This window comes from Salvelinus namaycush, chromosome 8 (assembly GCF_016432855.1).
Source record: "Salvelinus namaycush isolate Seneca chromosome 8, SaNama_1.0, whole genome shotgun sequence".
Taxonomy (NCBI): Eukaryota; Metazoa; Chordata; class Actinopteri; order Salmoniformes; family Salmonidae; genus Salvelinus; species Salvelinus namaycush.
In genome coordinates, this window is record NC_052314.1 from 47,420,834 (window position 1) to 47,441,995 (window position 21,162).

The 21,162-nt window shown below is 41.7% G+C and overlaps 1 protein-coding gene across 1 annotated transcript in view; it reads left to right on the top strand.

The window, feature by feature from the left end:
* The first annotated feature begins 1,889 nt into the window (after nucleotides 1–1,889).
* Nucleotides 1,890–21,162, top strand: part of LOC120052757 (microsomal triglyceride transfer protein-like) — a 47,011-nt gene continuing 27,738 nt past the window's right edge. Inside the window, exons 1-11 of the mRNA XM_038999853.1 lie at nucleotides 1,890–2,087; nucleotides 3,928–4,118; nucleotides 6,066–6,209; nucleotides 8,241–8,348; nucleotides 8,770–9,026; nucleotides 9,374–9,524; nucleotides 9,931–10,088; nucleotides 10,488–10,656; nucleotides 13,273–13,380; nucleotides 13,924–14,136; nucleotides 18,977–19,188. Of these exons, the coding sequence (XP_038855781.1) occupies nucleotides 2,027–2,087; nucleotides 3,928–4,118; nucleotides 6,066–6,209; nucleotides 8,241–8,348; nucleotides 8,770–9,026; nucleotides 9,374–9,524; nucleotides 9,931–10,088; nucleotides 10,488–10,656; nucleotides 13,273–13,380; nucleotides 13,924–14,136; nucleotides 18,977–19,188 (1,772 nt within the window). The 5' untranslated portion in view covers nucleotides 1,890–2,026. The remainder of the gene's footprint in view (nucleotides 2,088–3,927; nucleotides 4,119–6,065; nucleotides 6,210–8,240; nucleotides 8,349–8,769; nucleotides 9,027–9,373; nucleotides 9,525–9,930; nucleotides 10,089–10,487; nucleotides 10,657–13,272; nucleotides 13,381–13,923; nucleotides 14,137–18,976; nucleotides 19,189–21,162) is intronic.

Here is a 21,162-nt window from a genome sequence, read left to right on the forward strand (position 1 = left end):
TCGTGACTTAAAACACCACTCTGGCAATACACCTGGGGCTGGTTCAGGAAGTTGCAACGTCACTGAACGTTCAGATAGAAATGTATGATGTAGAATAGATACCATTGTCTGTCATGTTGAATAGGTTATTGTATCAGCTCTAGTGATTTTATTTCTATCTGCAACACTCTGAATGTTGTGCCCTTATGAATGTACCCCTCCTGTGCATCTCAATACATGTCTTACTCAGCAATTGGTAGTCATTCTGTTCTGATTTGGTTTGAATTAGATTTTGAATGAGTGTTTGATTGAGTTGGAAAGGAAGTTAAAATGGGACTTGAAATTGTGATAGACAACAAAAAATACTCAGACTTGATTAATGTCTTCTAGTTTTACTCGCTATAGTGCCCTTATTACTGTGTCATTTGTTTTATGTCATTACAGTCTAATGAGTATGGTTAATTACTCATTATTACGCTCTACTTAGGGTTACTTTGGGTTATGGGTAAGGTTAGGGGTAGGGTTAAGGTTAAGGTTAGGGTTATTGCTACAGTGTAATCATTAGTTACAACAATACTTTTTCCACTGCAATTACATAAGTAGTCACACAGTAATAATGGCAATGTAAATTAAGTGTTACCACATACTGCACCACTACCAGTATTTCTAGACTGACAATTGATCAGAACAAAAGAATAACATCATCTGAAAGACTATAAAGACAATATGATCTGACTCAATATCTCTGTATATATCTCAATTTTTCCCCAAATGCATGAAAAAATAAAGTGAACCGATGAATGCCTATTAATGAATACAATAGATTGATTGGAAATCACTCAAAATTACATTCATCCAGACATCGATGAAGTAGGGCTGCATGCAAAATCTAATTTAATCATTGTGGTGTTGTCGCTGATGACAGAGTTGATCTAATCAGAGAAGTATCACCTTGAAAGGAGGCCTCCATATTCCTTTCCGAAGTGTGAGATACTTTGTATATGGTTAATCAGTAGAAGAATATGAGCTACTAAAAATACAGATAGATAGGATTCTCCAATAAAGACTATTATAAGAACGACTTCACTGTCAAGGAAATTACTTCACTGCTTGATACATTCTAGAACTGTTATTTCCCTTTCACTCGCAATGTAATCAAAGATATGAATCATCTATAATGTAAACCCAGATAAATTTGTCCCTGATGGGAATGGGGGGTCACAGGTCACGGATCAGTCCGCGTCCCCTCCCCACATGTCCCCACATCCATCCTTACCATTAGAGTGGGGAAACGCAAAACTGACCTCAAGTTGGTGCTTACAAATTCCCCCAAACCGCACACAAACACGGCAGAAAGCCAAATACTTACCATTGGCTCATATGCTGGCCGTTATAGTGTGACGTGTATAGTCAATTTCCTTCAACCGTGTGTGCAACAATGTCAATCTGTTTATTACCGACATGCAAAATGAGGTGAAAGGTTCAATCTCAAATTGACGCCGTCTCACTACCGAGGGGTAAATGTCACCATTGTTTTAACCCCTTTAGACGTACGTTGTAAATGTAGAGTTTTATTGTTTTAAACTTGTTTCTTAAAGTTGGGCAGAATTCGGAAGTATCGCTACTGCTGTGAAACTACTGTTTTAGCCTAAATGTAATTGTCTTGCTGATTTTATCATGATGGGCTACTGCTTGAGGACGAAACATATATAAGATATCAATTCGCATTTGTGCATGCGCTGTTGATAAGCCTATCATCCGATCATTGGGTGTCGTAACGTAAATTAACTGCTCCCGTATCCCCCGGCGACAGTGGGCATTGCACTTATCGATATTTGAAGGGATTGTCAAAACTCAGCTCTACAAGTTAATGATTTGCTCTTTATCTCGTACTTAGTTCTTGAGCGTGGAGTTTGGATTCTGCCCTCCACATCGTTTAACATAATTTGAGTAGCTTCGGGTAGCTGAGCCTTTCTTTCTGGCCTGTGAGCGCCTATTCCGTAAACTTTTACCTGCAATCACCTTCTTGCTCCTAATTTAGTGCAAAATGTTAGCTCTCTTTGTGCTTTTGCTCTGCATGACATCTTCATTTTCTGCTTCTAATAGAGGTGAGTTATTGGGTTTTTTCATGTACCGATATGTGTGATGAATATGTTGTTTTATATTGTGTTGGTTTGTGATTTGGTTAGAGAGTATTTTAGGAGTTGGGCTCTAGGCCTACAGTCAGTGACCTTGGAACTTCTGTCATAAAACCTTTGAATGGTCTTGCAACAGCCAAGAAACCAACAAATCACTTTCGCTGGAGATGGACAAATTCACAAAACATGTTTGTTCCTAAATTCAATAGTTAAATAGAGTTTCCTGGTGATGTAATGTGGGCTCCTGAGTGGCGCAGTGGTCTAAGGCGCTGCATCTCAGTGCTAGAGGAATCACTACAGACTCTGGTTCGATTCCAGGTTGTATCACAAGCGGCCGTGATTGGGAGTCCCATAGGGCGGCGCACAATTGGCCCAGCGTTGTTAAGATTTGGCCGGGGTAGGTCGTTGTAAATAAGAATTTGTTTCATAACTGACTTGCCTAGTTAAATAAACATTTAAATACACAACCAATAGTAATTAGTCCCCTAAACATTTGAGGCAACCTGCAGGGTAGATATTGTGGATATTACTGTAGTTGGTGGTGGTAAAGTAGTTTTTTTGAGTGCCATATCTATTCATCATAGGCGATATGAATTAAATTATTTCATGTTCAACTTGGTCAGTAGAAACTGAGGCAGTTGACAAAGTGGATGAATACAGCTGTCTGTGACAGATTTTGTATGTTTGATTCAGCACTTGGTGAAGCAACTCGAAAGTGACACGTCAGTCTTGACTCGTGGCCTAATGTCACTTCTTTTGGAATGATACACTGTATTAGAGCAATAGAGAACTTTAGTAGTCCACCCACAACGTTCACTGTCTCCAGTGTTGATTGTGTCCATCAGAAACGTAGACCATCGTAGGTTTAGTTTACAAGGGTTCTCGTAATAATGACACAATATTACAAGCTGCAATTGCACCACCATGAAGGGCTCACCTTCTCACCTTCTGAATCCAGGATGTATACATATTACTGTCTGTTTTAAATAATCTGCTACAGAGGATAAGATTTTTGGAAGTATTTTGCCCAAAGCTACACATAGTTTTACATGTGTCACAGTCTCATCCACCTGCCTGATCTTTCTCTGTCGAACCAGTCGCAATTAGCCAGGGGACTAGGTAACGTGTGTAATGGTTAAACGGTTAATTGTTGCCTAGCCAAGACATTACAAATCTAACAGAGTAATTCATTCCTCCAATCTGAACTCAAGCCTTTTTTGTAATGATTGACATACAAAGGGAAGTAATTGACTGCTGAGGAAAATACCTTCATTCAATCACTGCTTAATGGTATATACCAACTATTTTGTTTAGGAGTTGTTTTGACAGACATCTCACTCAGCAGTGAGGGCCCTTTAGTGTTAATCAGCTTACTGACATTGTGCAGTTACTGATGAAAGACCTTGATATTTATATAGAGAAACACCTGGTCTAAGTGACTCCCAATCCTTTGGGGTCCTCAGGGTCTCAGTAGCCATGTTCCAACTGCTCTTAGCCTAGTGCAAACACCCTGGGTTGTCACCCAATTGACTCCAGAAAAGTGACACAGGAATATTCTACTCCAGAAAAGTGACAGTTGGTTTCAACTAGTCAGGGTTAACAAATGCTTGTGTAAAAGGATGTTAAACTGGCCCTGGGCTAATTTTAACCCAGGGTTAAGGATAGCCCTGGGCTAAGAGAATGCAGTTTGAAAAGGCCTAGTGGGGCTCAAAAAGAAAACAGACTGAGAACCCCTGCCCTAAGTCACTCATATCACTGTGAGTTTTGATATTAATCTGTGATTCCAGCATGCCCCCTCTTGTTGTTTCAGGTGCTGGTGCTGCTGGACCCAGGCTGAACAATGACCGGTTGTACAAATTCAGCTACACCACGGAGGTGCTGGTGGACAGGGCCAAGGGGTCAAAAGATGGCAGTGCCGGCTATAGGATCTCCAGTGACGTGAATGTCAATTTAGTGTGGAGAGACCCCAGCAGCAAGGACGACCAGCTCATACAACTGGTGGTAAATAATCGCACAGCACCACCTCCTCACCCTGACCCTGACTTTGCTGATAGCTACATTGAGGGAAAATGTACTGGACTGATGGTACCTGCATCTGATGGTCAACGAGATCAAATCACGACGTCAGTGATCTTCAGGTCGAAAAGTCGGAGCTCTAGAAAGATGCCCGGGTTTCCGACTTGGAATTCCGAGTTCAAAACGATTTTTCCCAACCGCCTCTCACGGTCCCTGCTCTCCTTCCTTTCCTGCAGTGAGACTGACCAGAGAGAGGGGACACCGTCTTCCACCTGATGGCGAAACTCGAGTCGCACCGCATCTGCCTCATGCACAAATTCATGTTGTTCCTATGACCAGAGAAAGTTAAATATTCCTTAATATTAAAATCGACACGACGAGCTGCTAATAATAATAAAACGCAGGGCTATCGATACTTGGCTACTCATTCATTGCAGCTGCAGCCCGAGCGGAAGTACGGAGAAGCGCGTTTTGTAATAGTGTTGAATAAAAACAGTGACAGTGCTGAATATAAACTTGAACATGAACTCACTTATAAAAACAGCTGTATTCGTTGAGTCTCTCTGTGGTCATGGTTTTAAAAGTTATTAAATCTTACATAGGCTAGTAGCCTATTAAACGTGGCTGTGGCCATGGTCATGGAAGCTCTGTAGCCACTGTGATTTGAGCTATCCGATTGGGCAGCGCAGTAGGTGCACTCGATTTAGTCACAGATTTGCCAGGTAGGCGGAGTTTGTCTCATGGGAACACTTTGCTACTCGGTGTGCAGGACTTTTGAATCAAGTGCACCTACCGGCAACAGCGCAACACGATTTTTAAAAAGGAGCGCAAGCCTTTATTGTTCGTTGGCTTTTCTACATAAATATTTGGTGAATGACATGGAATGCCTTGAAGATTGATCGCGATCAACCGGTTGGCGACCACTGCACTAACTGTAGGTCGCTCTGGATAAGAATGTCTGCTAAATGACTTAAATGTATGTTGGATAGATTAACCTGAATCCCAAATCCACCGCTAAAACCCCAGCCCCTAGACCATATATAGATCTGAGAGTATTGGATATGTGTAACTGCTTTATGGCAGTAACCCTACCTCGCCAAATGATAGCCTAGTTGGAATTTTCACTATAACACTTAGACCTATCCAGTCTTTTCAGATCTACACAAACGCAGAGAAGGCAGTGAGTAGGGGATAGGGGTTGATTTAAGATTCATTCAGGGTCAGACAGAGACAGTTTTTGTCAAACCTGGTTACATGTTTCCCTGGGATATTAAATATTTTTGGGGAAAACACCTCTTGTTTTGGGAGGGTACATGTTGGAGTTTATACATGCAAAATATTGTTTACAATGTGAAAGGAAAGGAAACTCAACCACATATTGATATGATCCTGGGAAAGTGGTCCTGGGAAAGTGGTCCTGGGAAAGAGGTTCTTAATGTCCCCTGTAATTGGCACAAATAGAAAAAATGCCTGGTCTGATTGTGTAAAAATAGTACTTAAGTTCTCAGACAGGCCCCTCAGGGAGTCTGTTTTTTAAATTATATTTAAAAAGGCCTGGGTTCAAATAGTATTTGAATTCTGTTACACTTAAGTTGTGCTTAATTGTACGTGCCTGGCCCAAAAGCAGTCATCTCAAAAGTGCCAACATGCCTGCCTGGAATTCCAGACAGGCTAAACCAAACACTGACATTTTTTTTTAAAGATTTCAAATACTATTTGAAGTCTATACCTTCCACTCTGGTTGTATTCTTTGGAGAATATTGATATTGAGCTGCTTGAAATGTCCTAAGCTTTTTAGTCACTAACTTTTCTTCTGCCCGTTGAGGAACATGTATCCATGTTATAAATTCCTCCTTTTTTCTTAACATGACTATGTCCTCCTCCTCCTTGTCCTCCAGATCATCTAACAAGCTCTTCCATTCCCATCCACAGATCTCAAATGTGAAGATAAAAAATGTGGCCCCACGCTCAGCCAAGAAGAACATATTCCAGGGCGCAACAACGCAAAGCCTTCTCGGAGAGAAGAAGCTGGCAGCACTGGAAAGGCCGTTCATGGTGCACCTGAAAAACGGAAAGGTAAGAGCTGTGGATGTTGGTTTGTATCTATGGAAACAAACAGTTATTAGACATTATAAAGGGGCTCATTCATGCTCATAACAGGTCTAAAAAATAATTAGAACTGATCATAATGCATTATACCTGCAGGCGCTAAGTAAAGTGTTACTGTATGTTTTTATCGATGCAAAATGATTGATTGAATTTAAGGCAGTTACTAGGAACATGAATGTACTTTGGGTATACTGTAGTGGAGATTATCTGCCATAGGTAGATGTAGTAAAATGTGTAGGTAGTAGGGTGTTTAATTATTACCAGAAGTATACTAGATATACTACAAATATCTATTTTTCTATCATTGTAGTACTTTTGTTGTTATGTCTTCATAGGTCAATGGTCATAAAAGTATTGTGCAATTTTACATGTATTTCTATATCAACCATCACTTTTACTACAATCAGTTAAGATAAGAAATACTTAATCTAGCATGGGAGCCATTTCCGGAGCATCCTTGACGACATCCATATTTCCGAGGACTATTAATGGAGCAGTAAATGGCAATGTGTTAGTGTGGTGACGCTGGAAGGGGAAATACCAGACAGATGGTGTGTATGTGCAAAGGTCAATCCTTCAGATTGCCGGCCGTCCGGTTATCAGATCCCACGGGAGATAAGTGTGGGGGCATTGGCGTGGCAAAGGGGTCCCGTTCCTTGATGACACAGACAGGGTGAGGTGCATAGGTGAACCAGTTGATCAGTAAATGTCCTGTTGAATGCATTGTGATAAGCTAAATCTGTTATGAAAATAGTAACAATTTAGCACTGGACTGTACATATTGAAACTAAATGTATCTCATAGTATTACAAACTATAATAAGTGATTACATGCACTCACCAGACAGTTTATTAGATACACCCATCTACTACCGAGTTGGATCCCCCCCTTTGCGTTTCACATGCTGACGAGATGGCATCACACAGTTGATGCAGATTTGACGTTTGTTAGCTTGCATGATTCATGCCATTCTCCTTGGCCCATTCTCATCAACAAGCTGTTTTCGCCCACAGGACTGCCGTTGACTGGATGTTTTTGTTTGTCGCACCATTCTCTGTAAACCTAGACAGTCGTGCGTGAAAAACCCAGAATACCATGCTCAAAGATGCTTAGGTCACTTGTTTTGCCTATTCTAATGTTCAATCGAACAGTAACTGAATGCCTTGACGCCTGTCTGCCCGCTTCATATTACAAGCCACGTGACTCACTGTCTGTAGGAGCCATCCATTTTCGTGAACAGGGTGGTGTACCTAATAAACTGTCCGGTGAGTGTAAGATAATGAACGAGTGACAAGATTTTGAAACTTTTGTGATAATGGTGACCTTAGGGTGACGTGTTTGTTTTTACTACAATGTGATCTATTGTCTGCAACCTTTGTACTTCTGTATTGTATTTTTCTGCAATCTCTGCAATGTTAGACATGGTTTTTCAAATAAAGCTTTCTATCTCTTGAGTTGATAAAGGCTGAATATGGACAAATAAGGTTAAAGAAGGTTATAGTCTTTAACAAATATAGTAAATAAAGCCTAATCAATCTAGTCATTTAATCTAAGCCTCAAAGTGTGATTTACAGTATGATGCCCTGAGTTGAATATGCTGGGAAAGTGAACAAGAGATTGGTTGATAGTGTCTGACTGTAGAATTTGTCTTGGGTTGCGTTCCTTGCCGTGGGCATTCCTTGACAAGAAAATGGCACTCATATTGGCCCCTGCTCATGCCATGTGCATACCTTGCCAAGAAAAAAGGAACTCCCTCGCAAGGAACACCCTCAAGATGAAGTTCACAGTCAGACCCTATGTAGTCAGACCCTTTTCCATTTGTTGACATCTCATCATTATCTGAGGCACTTAGATAATGTTAATCTGAGAAAACTACAGTTAATTTCACTGTTCCCTGTCATTTGACTCTAGTGCATTGTTACTATGCACACTTTCAGCAAATAAGAAGTCACTTTCGTATCGTATTGACTTGTTTGTTGTTCCATTCCTCTGTTTCAGGTGAGCAGCTTTTACTGCTATAAGGCGGAGCCTGCTTCCATTAAGAACTTGAAGAGGGGTGTGGCCAGCCTGCTACAGGTGCAATGCAGATCTGGGAAGGTCATAGAGGTAAATGAGATCCAATACATATACAGTTACAGGTAATCATGGAAACATTCAAATGTTTTACTCTACAGTCCTATTTTAGCAGGCACTTACTAAGAGAAATTACTTTTGAGTAATTTTTAACAAACTCAATTGGTAACCACCAAATTGATTTTATTTATGATTTTTGTTTCAATGATTCCTAGAGAAACCAAAAAAGTAATTATAAGTGGATACTCATGTAATTGCCATTTTATCATGTCATAAAAAATTAAAATAAATAAATAAATAATGCACTGTAAAATACAATTTGACCAAAAGCACAGTTGTAAGTTTGCAATGAATTCTCAATGTAAATCATTCAAACAATTGCTTAAAACTGTTTTTCAATGGTTTTCTGTATGAGTATTTGGTTGGCTGACTGATCTGTCTGGTCTGGGAACAGAATGACGTGTCCGGGAGGTGTACGGTAGAGTATAAGGCTGCCCAGGGCCAGGTGACAAGGACCAAGGCTTTGGAGACCTGCAAGACCGCAGAGACCGGCTTCACCACCTACATTCAGGTCCTGGGCGTGAGTGGGGAGTCCAGCTCTGTCACTGTTTTCACCCTGGAGGATGGCTTCATTAAGTCAGCCATAGCCAAGGAGACTCACATTTTAGCAGTCAATGCACGCCGCACCACCGCTGCTAAAATAGTGTCCAGGTAAGGTTGGCACAAATCAAATGTTATTTGTCACATGTGCCGAATACAACAGTTGTAGACCTTACCATGAAATTCTCACTTACAAGTCCTTAACCAACAATGCAGTTTTAAGAAAAATAAGACACAAGGGAGTCAAATGGAATGTTAATGGTGAAAGAAATATCCTGTAAACTGAGGCAATAGGTTATTTTCTTCTTCTTTTGTTTACTACATTAATTCAACACATGCATTTTTCATTGTGAAAGTAATGTTGTTTTTTCACTTATTGATTGAATAGGCTTTCTGAGAACATCAATAGCAAGGAACAGAAACTGATGGATGGATTTGTTCGTTTATGTTGTCCTCAGGCAAAGCTTGACGCTGGTAGCAATTGAGACTGGGCTGTTTGAGGCTGCGGGGAAGAATGTCGCCAGTGTTGTCAAATCACTTGATGAGAAATTGTTTGCTGTTGGTGTGGCAGCTGAGAAGGTCAAATCCCAATGCAAGGGCTGTCAATCGGTGAGTGGTTGTGAGAAGCAATAAAGCAAAGAAATTGCTTCAGGTTGTTGTCAACCTTGGACACTGACTTTTTCCTCTGAAAGGTTCCAATATAACCTATCTTCAATTCAGCTTTTACATTGATGGTATTGAGTGCCAAAACAAATGCTTAAAAAATTACTCTTTGCTAAAGAATAATTAAAAAGGGCAGAGCAGGTCAAAACTATGCTGGCCTGGTTGATTGCTGGAATGGTGCTAGAATTAAATTATCAGAGTACGGGGTGTTACAATAGTGTGAAAAGCTGCCCTTATTAGTAGTCTGCATTTACCAACACTATACCACACTGTCGATACATGTCCTTGCCGACCAAACATTTAATTAAGACATTACTATTTTTCTTTTCCTTTTCTCTGCCCGTCCCACTAGCTGTTTGAGCACTGGCAAGCAGTCCAGAAGCAGTTTGAACCAGATAGCTTGTCTAAGGCCATCGCTCCCCGAAGCTTCCTGGCTCTCATCCAGAGCATAAGGAAAGCCTCCAAGGACGAGATCCTCCAAGTGCTGAGGCGCTCCAGCAAGACTGCCCTGTAATCCCTAGCACTTTCCCACCTCTCTGTCTCTCTCGCCCTCCTTTTCATTCTCTTCCTGTCTGCCTCTTTCTCTAGCTCTCCTCTTTTTTTCTCTTTTTGCCTTTCCCGCTTCATTCCCTTTTTCTTCTCTTTATTTTCACTTCTCTTCTATCGCTCGTTCTCTTCTCGATCTCTCATTTTCTCCTCTTTTTCTGTATGTGTCTTTTTTTCTCTCTCTCAGGCTTTGATGCTTTCTTATGAGATGTAGAGACTACTCACCCCGTTTCCTTGCTGTCTGTCTCTCGCTCCATGTTTCTTTTGGCCAGAGCCACATAGTTAACTATATAGGGAATATGGTGCCATTTTAGATATGACTTCTGACTCACCGCCTCTCTCCAACTCTCTTGGGGTCTGCAGACCTCAGGTGGTGGACGCCGTGACCTCGTCCCAGACGCCCGACTCCTTGGACGCCATGCTGCAGTTCCTCAACTTTGCCGACCCCAAAGGCCTGGTACTGCAGGAGAGGTTCCTGTATGCCTGTGGCTTTGCCTCGCACCCCAACGAGAGAATGCTCCAGGCTTTGGTGGTGAGTGGCCAATGGCTGCCTCTTGCTCAAACTCTACATCTTAGGGTGCCTTCAAATCAAAATAAATTAAAATCATGTCCAACACAGCAGGATGGGGAGAAATAGTTTGGTAAAAAGTCAGTTCAATGTTTTCAATTGGTTAGACAGATTTTTTTATTTATTTAAATAAATGTACTAACACTTGCACTTGACCCCCCCCCCCAAGTCAGTTAAGAACTAATTCTTATTTACAATGACGGCCTACCCCAGCCAAACCCAGACAATGGGCCAATTGTGCGCCGCCCTATGGGACTCCCAATCACGGCCGGATGTGATGCAGCCTAGATAGGAACCAGGGACTGCAGTGATGCATCTTGCACTGAGATGCAGTGCCTTAGACCTCTGCGCCACTCGGGAGCCCCAAAATGCATCATTGTGACTTCTGATGGACAGCGCAACACAACACTGTACCCTCCCCCAACGCACGGCTCCCAGTGAAAATCATTGACTTACTGTGTTTTTTACATATCCATTTTTTTCTGGTTTGAAAGACTGGTACTTTGTTCATCATCAGGGCAATATTCAGTAAGAACATTAGCACAATGTTTTACAACTTTACATTTTAGTCATTTAGCAGATGCTCTTATCCAGAGCGACCTACAGTTAGTGCATTCATCTTAAGATAGCTAGGTGGGACAACCACATATCACAGGCATAGAAAGTAAATATTTCCTCAATAATGTAGCTATCAATAGAGTCAGAGCTAGAAGGAGGGGGGGGTCAAGTGAAAATGTTGGTACATTTATTTATTATATATACAGTACCAGTCAAATGTTTGGACACCTACTACTTCAAGGGTTTTTCTTTATTTTGACTATTTTCTACATTGTTGATTAATAGTGAAGACATCGAAACTAAAATTACACATATGGAATCATGTAGTAACCAAAAAAGTGTTAAACAAATCAAAATCTATTTTATATTTGAGATTCTTCAAAGTAGCCACCCTTTGCCTTGATGACAGCTTTGCACACTCTTGGCATTCTCTCAACCAGCTTCACCTGGAATGCTTTTCCGACGGTCTTGAAGGAGTTCCCACAAATGCTGAGCACTTGGGTTGAGGTCGGGTGATTGTGGAGGCCAGGTTATCTGATGCAGCACTCCATCACTCTCCTTCTTGATCAAATAGCCCTTACACAGCCTGGAGGTGTGTTGGGTCATTGTCCTGTTGAAAAACAAATGAGAGTCCCACTAGGCGCAAATGAGGTGGGATGGCATATCGCTGCAGAATGCTGTGGTAGCCATGCTGGTTAAGTGCGCCTTGAATTCTAACTAAATCACCGACAGTGTCACCAACAAAGCACCCCCACACATCACACCACCTCCTCCACGCTTCACTGTGAGAACTACACATGCGAAGATCATCCATTCACTTACTCGGTGTCTCACAAAGACACAGCGGTTGGAACCAAAATCTCAAATTTGGAATCATCAGACCAAAGGACAGATTTCCACAAGTCTAATGTCCATTGCTTGTGTTTCTTGTCCCAAGCAAGTATTTTCTTCTTATTGGTGTTCTTTAGTAGTGGTTTCTTTGCAGCAATTCAACCATGAAGGCCTGATTCACTCACTCTCCTCTGAACGGTTGATGTTGATGTGTCTGTTACTTGAACTCTGTGAAGCATTTATTTGGGTTGCAATTTCTGAGGCTGGTAACACTAAGGAATTTATCCTCTGCAGCAGAGGTAACTCTGGGTCTTCATTTCCTGTGGCAATCCTCATGAGAGCCAGTTTCATCATAGCGCTTGATGGTTTTTGCGACTGCACTTGAAGAAACTTTTAAAGTTCTTGAAATGTTCTTGATTGACTGACCTTCATGTCTTAAAGTAATGATGGACTGTCATTTCTCTTTGCTTATTTGAGCTGTTCTTGCCATAATATGGACTTGGTCTTTTACCAAATAGGGCTATCTTCTGTATACCACCCCTACCTTATCACAACACAACTGATTGGCTCAAACACATTAAGAAGGGAAAGAAAATCCACAAATTAACTTTTAACAAGGCACACCTGTTAATTGTAATACATTCCAGGTTACTACCTCATGAAGCTGGTTAAGAGAATGCCACACAGTGCAAAGCTGTCATCAAGGCAAAGGGTGGATACTTTGAAGAATCTTAAATGTAAAATATGTTTTGATTTGTTTAACACTTTTTTTTGGTTACAACATGTATGGAATAATGTAATTTCGGAGTTGGGATGTCTTCACTATTATTCTACAATGTAGTTTTTTAAAAATTGAATGAGTAGGTGTCCAAACTTTTGACTGGTACTGTAAATATTTTTCAACCTTGCCGTTTGAAAATGTTTTCTCCATACTGATCACGGCCCAGCGCTCTCAATGTACCCTTCATGACATTGTTGATTGTAGCATTTCTGTGGCTGTCTGACTATGTCCTGTGTTGCGTTAAAGGAAATAACACATAACATTATTTGTGGGGCAGTTGTTTCTACTTCCCTTAGATTTTGTACCTACTCTCTAATGACTTCCAAAATTGCAATTTTATTTAAAATCATGTTTTTTGGGGTACTGTATGATGATAAATCATATGATGATAATGACACATTGTTTTTCAGGACATTTCAAAGGGCAAGATTGGCAGTAAAGACATCAAAGAATCGGTGGTGATCATCATGGGTGCCATTGTGCACAAACTCTGTCAAAAAGGAGGTTGCGAGCTACCAGTGAGTAAAGTTATCAAATATGTTTAGCCCGTGTCTGTAATGAGGGGAGTTGTACAAAACTCATTCTTAAAGGGATTAAAACATACTTTTTTACTAAATATTAATAATATCAAGCATCACCCCAACGTCATCAAATGTGAAAATGGCGTTTTTCTATGTTTCATAGTTCAAAAGATGGATGAATATAAGTGTTTCCGATGACGTCATCTTGTTGTGCATCATATGATTTTAACCAACTATGAGTAGGCATTGTCTCGATGAATATGAAGTAAAATGTGTTTAAATGTCCCTTTTTAAGCAATTGAATCATCTTCAACAAAGATAATACTGATTTGACTTTTTTAACTGAGCCAAGTGTGACTATTGGAATGCCAGACTGGAATAGTGAAGTGAAACTGTAGTGAGAGGTAGCTGTGTCTGATAGTTTGAAAATATACAGAAATTATCCCTCTATGATCCCGTTGTGAAATGCACCAAAGAAAGTCACAATTTCTTAAATGGAACTGATTTATTGTGTGTGTTTTTGTCCGATGTCCAACGCAGACTGTGGTTGAGGTGAAGAAGATGATTCTGGAAGGTTCCGACAGTACGCAGGTGGAGTCAGACATTCAGATGTACCTGCTAGCGCTGAAGAACTCCCTGTTGCCTGAGGCCATTCCCCTGTTTTCCAAATATGCTGAGTCAGAGGTCGGGGCATACTGCACCATCTCCCTCACAGCCCTGCAGAGATACGACGTCGCCCTCATCACAGATGAGGTGAGGCCATTGGAATAGCCAGACAACCATTCATGAGGGAAGCTGGATTGCCATTCCCAGAGCCATATATTTAGATATATTTATCTTATTTCGATATACACTGAGAGTACCAAAAGTATGTGGACACTTGCTGTAACTTAACAAATAGTGGAAAAAGTCAAGGGGTCTGTATACTTTCCAAATGCACTGTATATACTGTTGTATGTACACTGCATTCGGAAAGTATTCAGACCCCTTGACATTCCCACATTTTTTACGCTACAGCCTTATTCTAAAATAAAATACACTTAGGTTGGAGTTGGAGGTTGGAGTCACTCCACAAATTTCTTGTTAACAAACTATAGTTTTGGCAAGTCGGTTAGGACATCTTTGTGAATGACACAAGTAATTTCCCCAACAATTGTTTACAGACAGATATCATCACTTACAATTCACTGTGCCTTTAAACAGCTTGGAAAATTCCAGAAAATTATGTAATGGCTATAGAAGCTTCTGATAGGCTAATTTACATAATTTGAGTCAATTGGAGGTGTACCTGTAGATGTATTTCAAGGCCTACCTTCAATCTCAGTCCCTCTTTGCTTGACATCATGGGAAAATCAACAAAAATCAGCCAAGACCTCAGAGAAAAATTGTAGACCTCCTTAAGTCTGGTTCATCCTTGGGAGCAATTTCCAACCTCTGAAGGTACCATGTTCATCTGTAGAAACAATATTACGCACGTATAAACACCATGGGACCAATCAGCCGTCATACCGCTCAGGAAGGAGACACGTTCTGTCTCCTAGAGATGAATGTACTTTGGTGCAAAAAGTGCAAATCAATCCCAGAACAACAGCAAAGGACCTTGTGAAGATGCTGGAGGAAACAGATACAAAAGTATCTATATCCATAGGAAAACGAGTCATATATCGACATAACCTGAAAGGCTGCTCAGCAAGGAAGAAGCCGCTGCTCCAAAACCGCAATAAAAAAGTCAGACTACGGTTTGCAACTGCACATGGGACCAAGATCTTACTTTTTGGAGAAATGTCCTCCGGTCTGATGAAACAAAAATAGAACTGTTTGGCCATAATGACCATTGTTATGTTTGGAGGTAAAATGGGGAGACTTGCAAGCCGAAGAACACCATCCCAACCGTGAAGCACGGGGGTGGCAGCATCATGTTGTGGGGGTGCTTTGCTGCAGGAGGGACTGGTGCAATTCACAAATGAAATGGCATCATGAGAGAGGAAAATAATGTGGATATATTGAAGCAACATCTCAAGACATCAGTCAGGAAGTTAAAGCTTGGTCGCAAATGGGTCTTCCAAATGGACAATGACCCCAAGCATACTTCCAAAGTTGTGGCAAAATGGCTTAAGGACAGCAAAGTCAAGGTATTGGAGTGGCCATCACAAAGCCCTGACCTCAATCCTGTAGAAAATTTGTGGTCAGACCTGAAAAAGCGTGTGCAAGCAAGGAGGCCTATAAACCTGACTCAGTTACACCAGCTCTGTCAGGAGGAATGGGACAAAATTCACCCAATTTATTGTGGGAAGCTTGTGGAAGGCTACCTGAAACATTGGACCCTAGTGTAACAATTTGAAGGCAATGCTACCAAATACTAATTGAGTGCATGTAAACTTCTGACCGACTGGGAATGTGATGAAAGAAATAAAAGCTGAAATAAATCATTATCTCTACTATTATTCTGACATTTCACATTCTTAAAATAAAGTGGTGATCCTAACTGACCTAAGACAGGGAATTTTTACGAGGATTAAATGTCAGGAATTGTGAAAAACTGAGTTTAAATGTATTTGGCTAAGGTGTATGTAAACTTCCGACTTCAACTGTAAGTCTTCTTGGGTGTGACTCTTAGCACACCTGTATTTGCGGAGTTTCTCCCATTTTTCTCTGCAGATCCTCTCAAGCTCTGTCAGGTTGGATGGGGAGCATCGTTGCACAGCTATTTTCAGGTCTCTATTTTCAGGTCTCAGAGATGTTCGATTGGGTCTGGGCTCTGGCTGGGCACTCAAGGACATTCAGATGCTTGTCCTGAAGCCACTTCTGCGTTGTCTTGGCTGTGTGCTTACACAACAAGTGGTTGTCCTGTTGGAGGGTCAACCTTTGCCCAAGTCTGAGGTCCTGAGTGCTCTGGAGAAAGGTTTTCATCAAGGATCTCTGTACTTTGCTCCTTTCATCTTTGACTCGATCCTGACTAGTCTCTCAGTCCCTGCCACTGAAAAACATCCCCAAAGCATGATGCTGCCACCACCATGCTTCACCGTAGGGATGGTGCCAGTTTTCCTCTAGACGTGATGCTTGGCATTCAGGCCGAAGAGTTCAATCTTGGTTTTATCAAACCAGATAATCTTGTTTCTCATGGTCTGAGAGTCCTTTGGGTGCCTTTTGGCAACTCCAAGCGGGCTGTCATGTGCCTTTTACTGAGGAGTGGCTTCCGTCTGGCCACTCTACTATAAAGGTCTGATTGGTGGAGGGCTGCAGAGATGGTCTGGAAGGTTCTCCCATCTCCACAGAGGAACTGTAGAGCCCTGTCAGATTGACCATCATGTTCTTGGTCACCTCCCTGACCAAGACCCTTCTCCCACAATTGCTAAGTTTGGCTGGGCGGACAACCAGCTCTAGGAAGAGTCTTGGTGGTTCTAAACTTCTTCCGTTTAAGAATGGAGGCATGGAGGCCACTGTGTTCTTGGGGACCTTCAGTGCTGCAGACATTTTTTTGGTACCCTTCCACCAATCAGTGCCTCGACACAATCCTGTTTGGGTGCTCCACGGGCAATTCCTTCGACCTCATGGCTTGGTTTTTGCTCTGACATGCACTGTCAACTATGGGACCTTCTATAGACAGGCCTTTCCAAATCAGGTCCAATCAGTTGAATTTACCACAGGTGGACTCAATCAAGTTGTGAAGTTGTAGAAACATCTCAAGGATGATTAATGGAAACGATGCACCTGAGCTCAATTGCGAGTCTCATTGCAAATGGTCTGAATACTTATGTACAGTAAATAAGGTATTTCTCATTTTTTAAATAAATTTGCAAACATTTCGAAACCTGTTTTTGCTTTGTCGTTATGGGGTATTGTGTGTAGATAGCTGAGAATTATAACTTTTTAAAAATCCATTTTAGAGTAAGGCTGTAATGTAACAAAATCTGGGAAAAATCAAGGGGTCTGAATACTTTCCGAATGCACTGTGTGTGTACAGTCGTGGCCAAAAGTTTTGAGAATGACACAAATATTAATTTTCACAAAGTTTCCTGCTTCAGTGTCTTTAGATATTTTTGTCAGATGTTACTATGGAATACTGAAGTATAATTACAAGCATTTCATAAGTGTCAAAGGCTTTTATTAACAATTACCTGAGGTTGATGCAAAGTGTCAATATTTGCAGTGTTGACCCTTCTTTTTCAAGACCTCTGCAATCCGCCCTGGCATGTTGTCAATTAACTTCTGGGCCACATCCTGACTGATGGCAGCCCATTCTTGCAATGCTTAGAGTTTGTCAGAATTTGTGGGGTTTTGTTTGTCCACCCGCCTCTTGCTGTTGACATGACACAGGACTGATGGTAGCGCTCACCTTGTTTTCTCCGGACAAGCTTTTTCCGGATGCCCCAAACAATCGGAAAGGGGATTCATCAGAGAAAATGACTTTACCCCAGTCCTCAGCAGTCCAATCCCTGTACCTTTTGCAGAATATCAGTGTCTCCCTGATGTTTGTCCTGGAGAGAAGTGGCTTCTTTGCTGCCCTTCTTGACACCAGGCCATCCTCCAAAAGTCTTCGCCTCACGGTGCGTGCAGATGCACTCACACCTGCTTGCTGCCATTCCTGAGCAAGCTCTGTACTGGTGGTGCCCCGATCCCGCAGCTGAATCAACTTTAGGAGACTGTCCTGGTGCATGCTGGACTTTCTTGGGCGCCCTGAAGCCTTCTTCACAACAATTGAACCGCTCTCCTTGAAGTTCTTGATGTGCCGACAAATGGTTGCAATCTTACTGGCAGCAATATCCTTGCCTGTGAAGCCCTTTCTGTGCAAAGCAATGACGGCACGTGTTTCCTTGCAGGTAACCATGATTGAGAGAGGAAGAACAATGATTCCAAGCACCACCCTCCTTTTGAAGCTTCCAGTCTGTTATTTGAACTCATGAGGACTGGCCACCCCTCATAGCCTGGTTCCTTTCTAGGTTTCTTCCTAGGTTTTGGCCATTCTAGGGAGTTTTTCCTGGCCACCGTGCTTTTACACCTGCATTGCTTGCTGTTTGGGATTTTAGGCTGGGTTTCTATAAAGCACTTTGAGATATCAGCTGATGTAAGAAGGGCTATATAAATACATTTGATTTGATTTGAATCAGCATGACAGTGATCTTCAGCCTTGTGCTCATCAACACTCACACCTGTGTTAACGAGAGAATCACTGACATGATGTCAGCTGGTCCTTTTGTGGCAGGGTTGAAATGCAGTGGAAATGTTTTTGGAGGATTTAGTTAATTTGCATGGCAAAGAGGGACTTTGCAATTAATTGCAATTCATCTGATCACTCTTCATAACATTCTGGAGTATATGCAAATTGCCATCATACAAACTGAGGCAGCAGACTTTGTGAAAATTAATATTTGTGTCATTCTCAAAACTTTTGGCCACGACTGTATGTATATGTGTGTATTTTCAGATTTTATTGAAAGGATGATAGCAGTGCGGAACTATAGAGAGAAGTTGTGTTAAAGGGCAGTAGGTCGGGTTCAAACTTATGCCAACATCATAGATGTGTGCCCGCGCTAGACCAGCCTGGCCACCAAACTGATCTTTTAAACTGTTGTCGTGCCTCACTCCATTTCAGGTGAAGCAGACGGTGAACCGAGTGTACCACCAGAACCGCCGGGTCTACGAGAAGAATGTGAGGGCAGCAGCCGCGGACGTCGTCTTTAGCAGCAACCCCTCATACATGGAGGTGAAGAATGTGCTCCTGTCCATCGGAAACCTTCCCAAAGAGTTGAACAAGTACATGCTTTCCAAGGTCAAGGACATCCTCCACTTTGAAATGCCTGCCAGGTGGGTGATGGGATTTACATTTGATTTGATAATTCTTTTGTTATTTTCATTTTATTCAGACTGAAACAGCACTAAATGAGTGGGGAGACTAGCGATTGGGCTGGGATTCGTACCCACACTGGGGTGGTGTATATGTGGTGCAGGCAGTGGCGTTACCTGCTAGACCAGCAGGCACTCATTTTATTTAATTAAAACCCTAAATTGAAGGCAGGCATTACTTACAGTGAGCTCCAAAAGTATTGGGACAGTGACACATTTTGTTGTTTTGAAATTATACAATGTTTATGATGTTAAAGTGCAGACTGTCAGTTTTAATTGAGGGTATTTCCATCCATATTAGTTGAACCTTTTAGAAATTACAGCAATGTATGTAGTCCCCCCATTTTAGGGGACTTGAGTGTACGAAACATCAAGAATAGACTCATAGCCCCCCACCCCACCCTCATAATAGCCTCAATTCGTTGGGGCATTGTCTTTACAAAGTGTCGAAAGCGTTCCACAGGGATGCTGGCCCATGTTGGACTCCAATGCTTTCCACAGTTATGTCAAGTTGGCTGGATGTCCATTGGGTGGTTGACCATTCTTGATACACATGGGAAACTGTTTAGTGTGAAAAACCCAGCAGCGTTGCAGTTCTTGACACAAACCTGTGCAACTGGCACCTACTAACAGTTCAGTTTCGAGATCACATATTGAGTGTCTCGGTCTTGTCTCGGTGTCGGATACATTTGTACTTGGTCTTGACTCGCTCTCGGACAGTGAGGACTCATAACTTCTTGCTGATACCAGCGCAGTAAAAAAAAAAAAAATACGGTATCTTAACAGCCTTTATATCTATTATAGACATGTTTGCGCAGTGGCGAACCTATAGGCCTTCAGTGTGTGACAGGTTTGTGATTCTGAAAGGACAGCAACCGTAATACCAGCGCACTCATGTAGGAGAGTGCACTTTTTGTTAAACACAAAGGGCCAGTGGTGTATCCCTACTTCTTAATCCCTACAGATGCGTATCAAAGTAGTGGACGTATACGATTGTTCAATTATGTAGTAGAATAGAGAAATCATGCACAAAGGAGCTTCTGTGATGGTCCAGAGGGTGGTGCGGTCTGCCCATCTCATCACCAGGGACACACTCCCGGCCCTCCAGAACACCTACAGCACCCGATATCACAGGAAGGCCAAAAAGATCGTCAAGAACATCAACCACCCGAGCCATGGCCTGTTCACCCCGCTATCATCCAGACGGCGAGGTCAGTTCAGGTGCATCAAAGCTGGGACCAAGAGACTGAAAAACAGCTTCTATCTCAAGGCTACCACCCTGTTACTCAACACTGCACCTTAGAGGCTGCTGCCCTATATACATAGACATGGAATCACTGACCCCTTTATTAATGGAACACTAGTCACTTTAATAATGTTTACATACTGCTTTACTCATCTCATATGTATTGTGACGGATCAGCTAGTCTGAAACATCCTTGCCTGGGCTTGCCAGTTTGGCATTAACTTCTTATGGCTGCAGCCCGACGCCGGTACACTTATGACAACAGCCACTTCAAGTGCAGGGCGCGAAATTCAAAAGATATTTTTTTTAAATATTTAACTTTCACACATTAACAAGTCCAATACAGCAAATGAAAGGTACACATCTTGTGAATCCAGCCAACATGTCCGATTTTTAAAATGTTTTACAGCGAAAACAGCACGTATATTTATGTTAGCTCACCACCAAATACAAAAAAGCACAGACATTTTTCACAGCACAGGTAGCATGCACAAAGCCAACCTAACTAACCAAGAACCAACCAAACTAACCAACAAACAACTTCATCAGATGACAGTCTTATAACATGTTATTCAATAAATCTATGTTTTGTTCGAAAAATGTGCATATTTCAGGTATAAATCATAGTTTACATTGCAGCTACAATCAGAAATTGCACCGAAAGCAGCCATAATAATTACAGACACCAA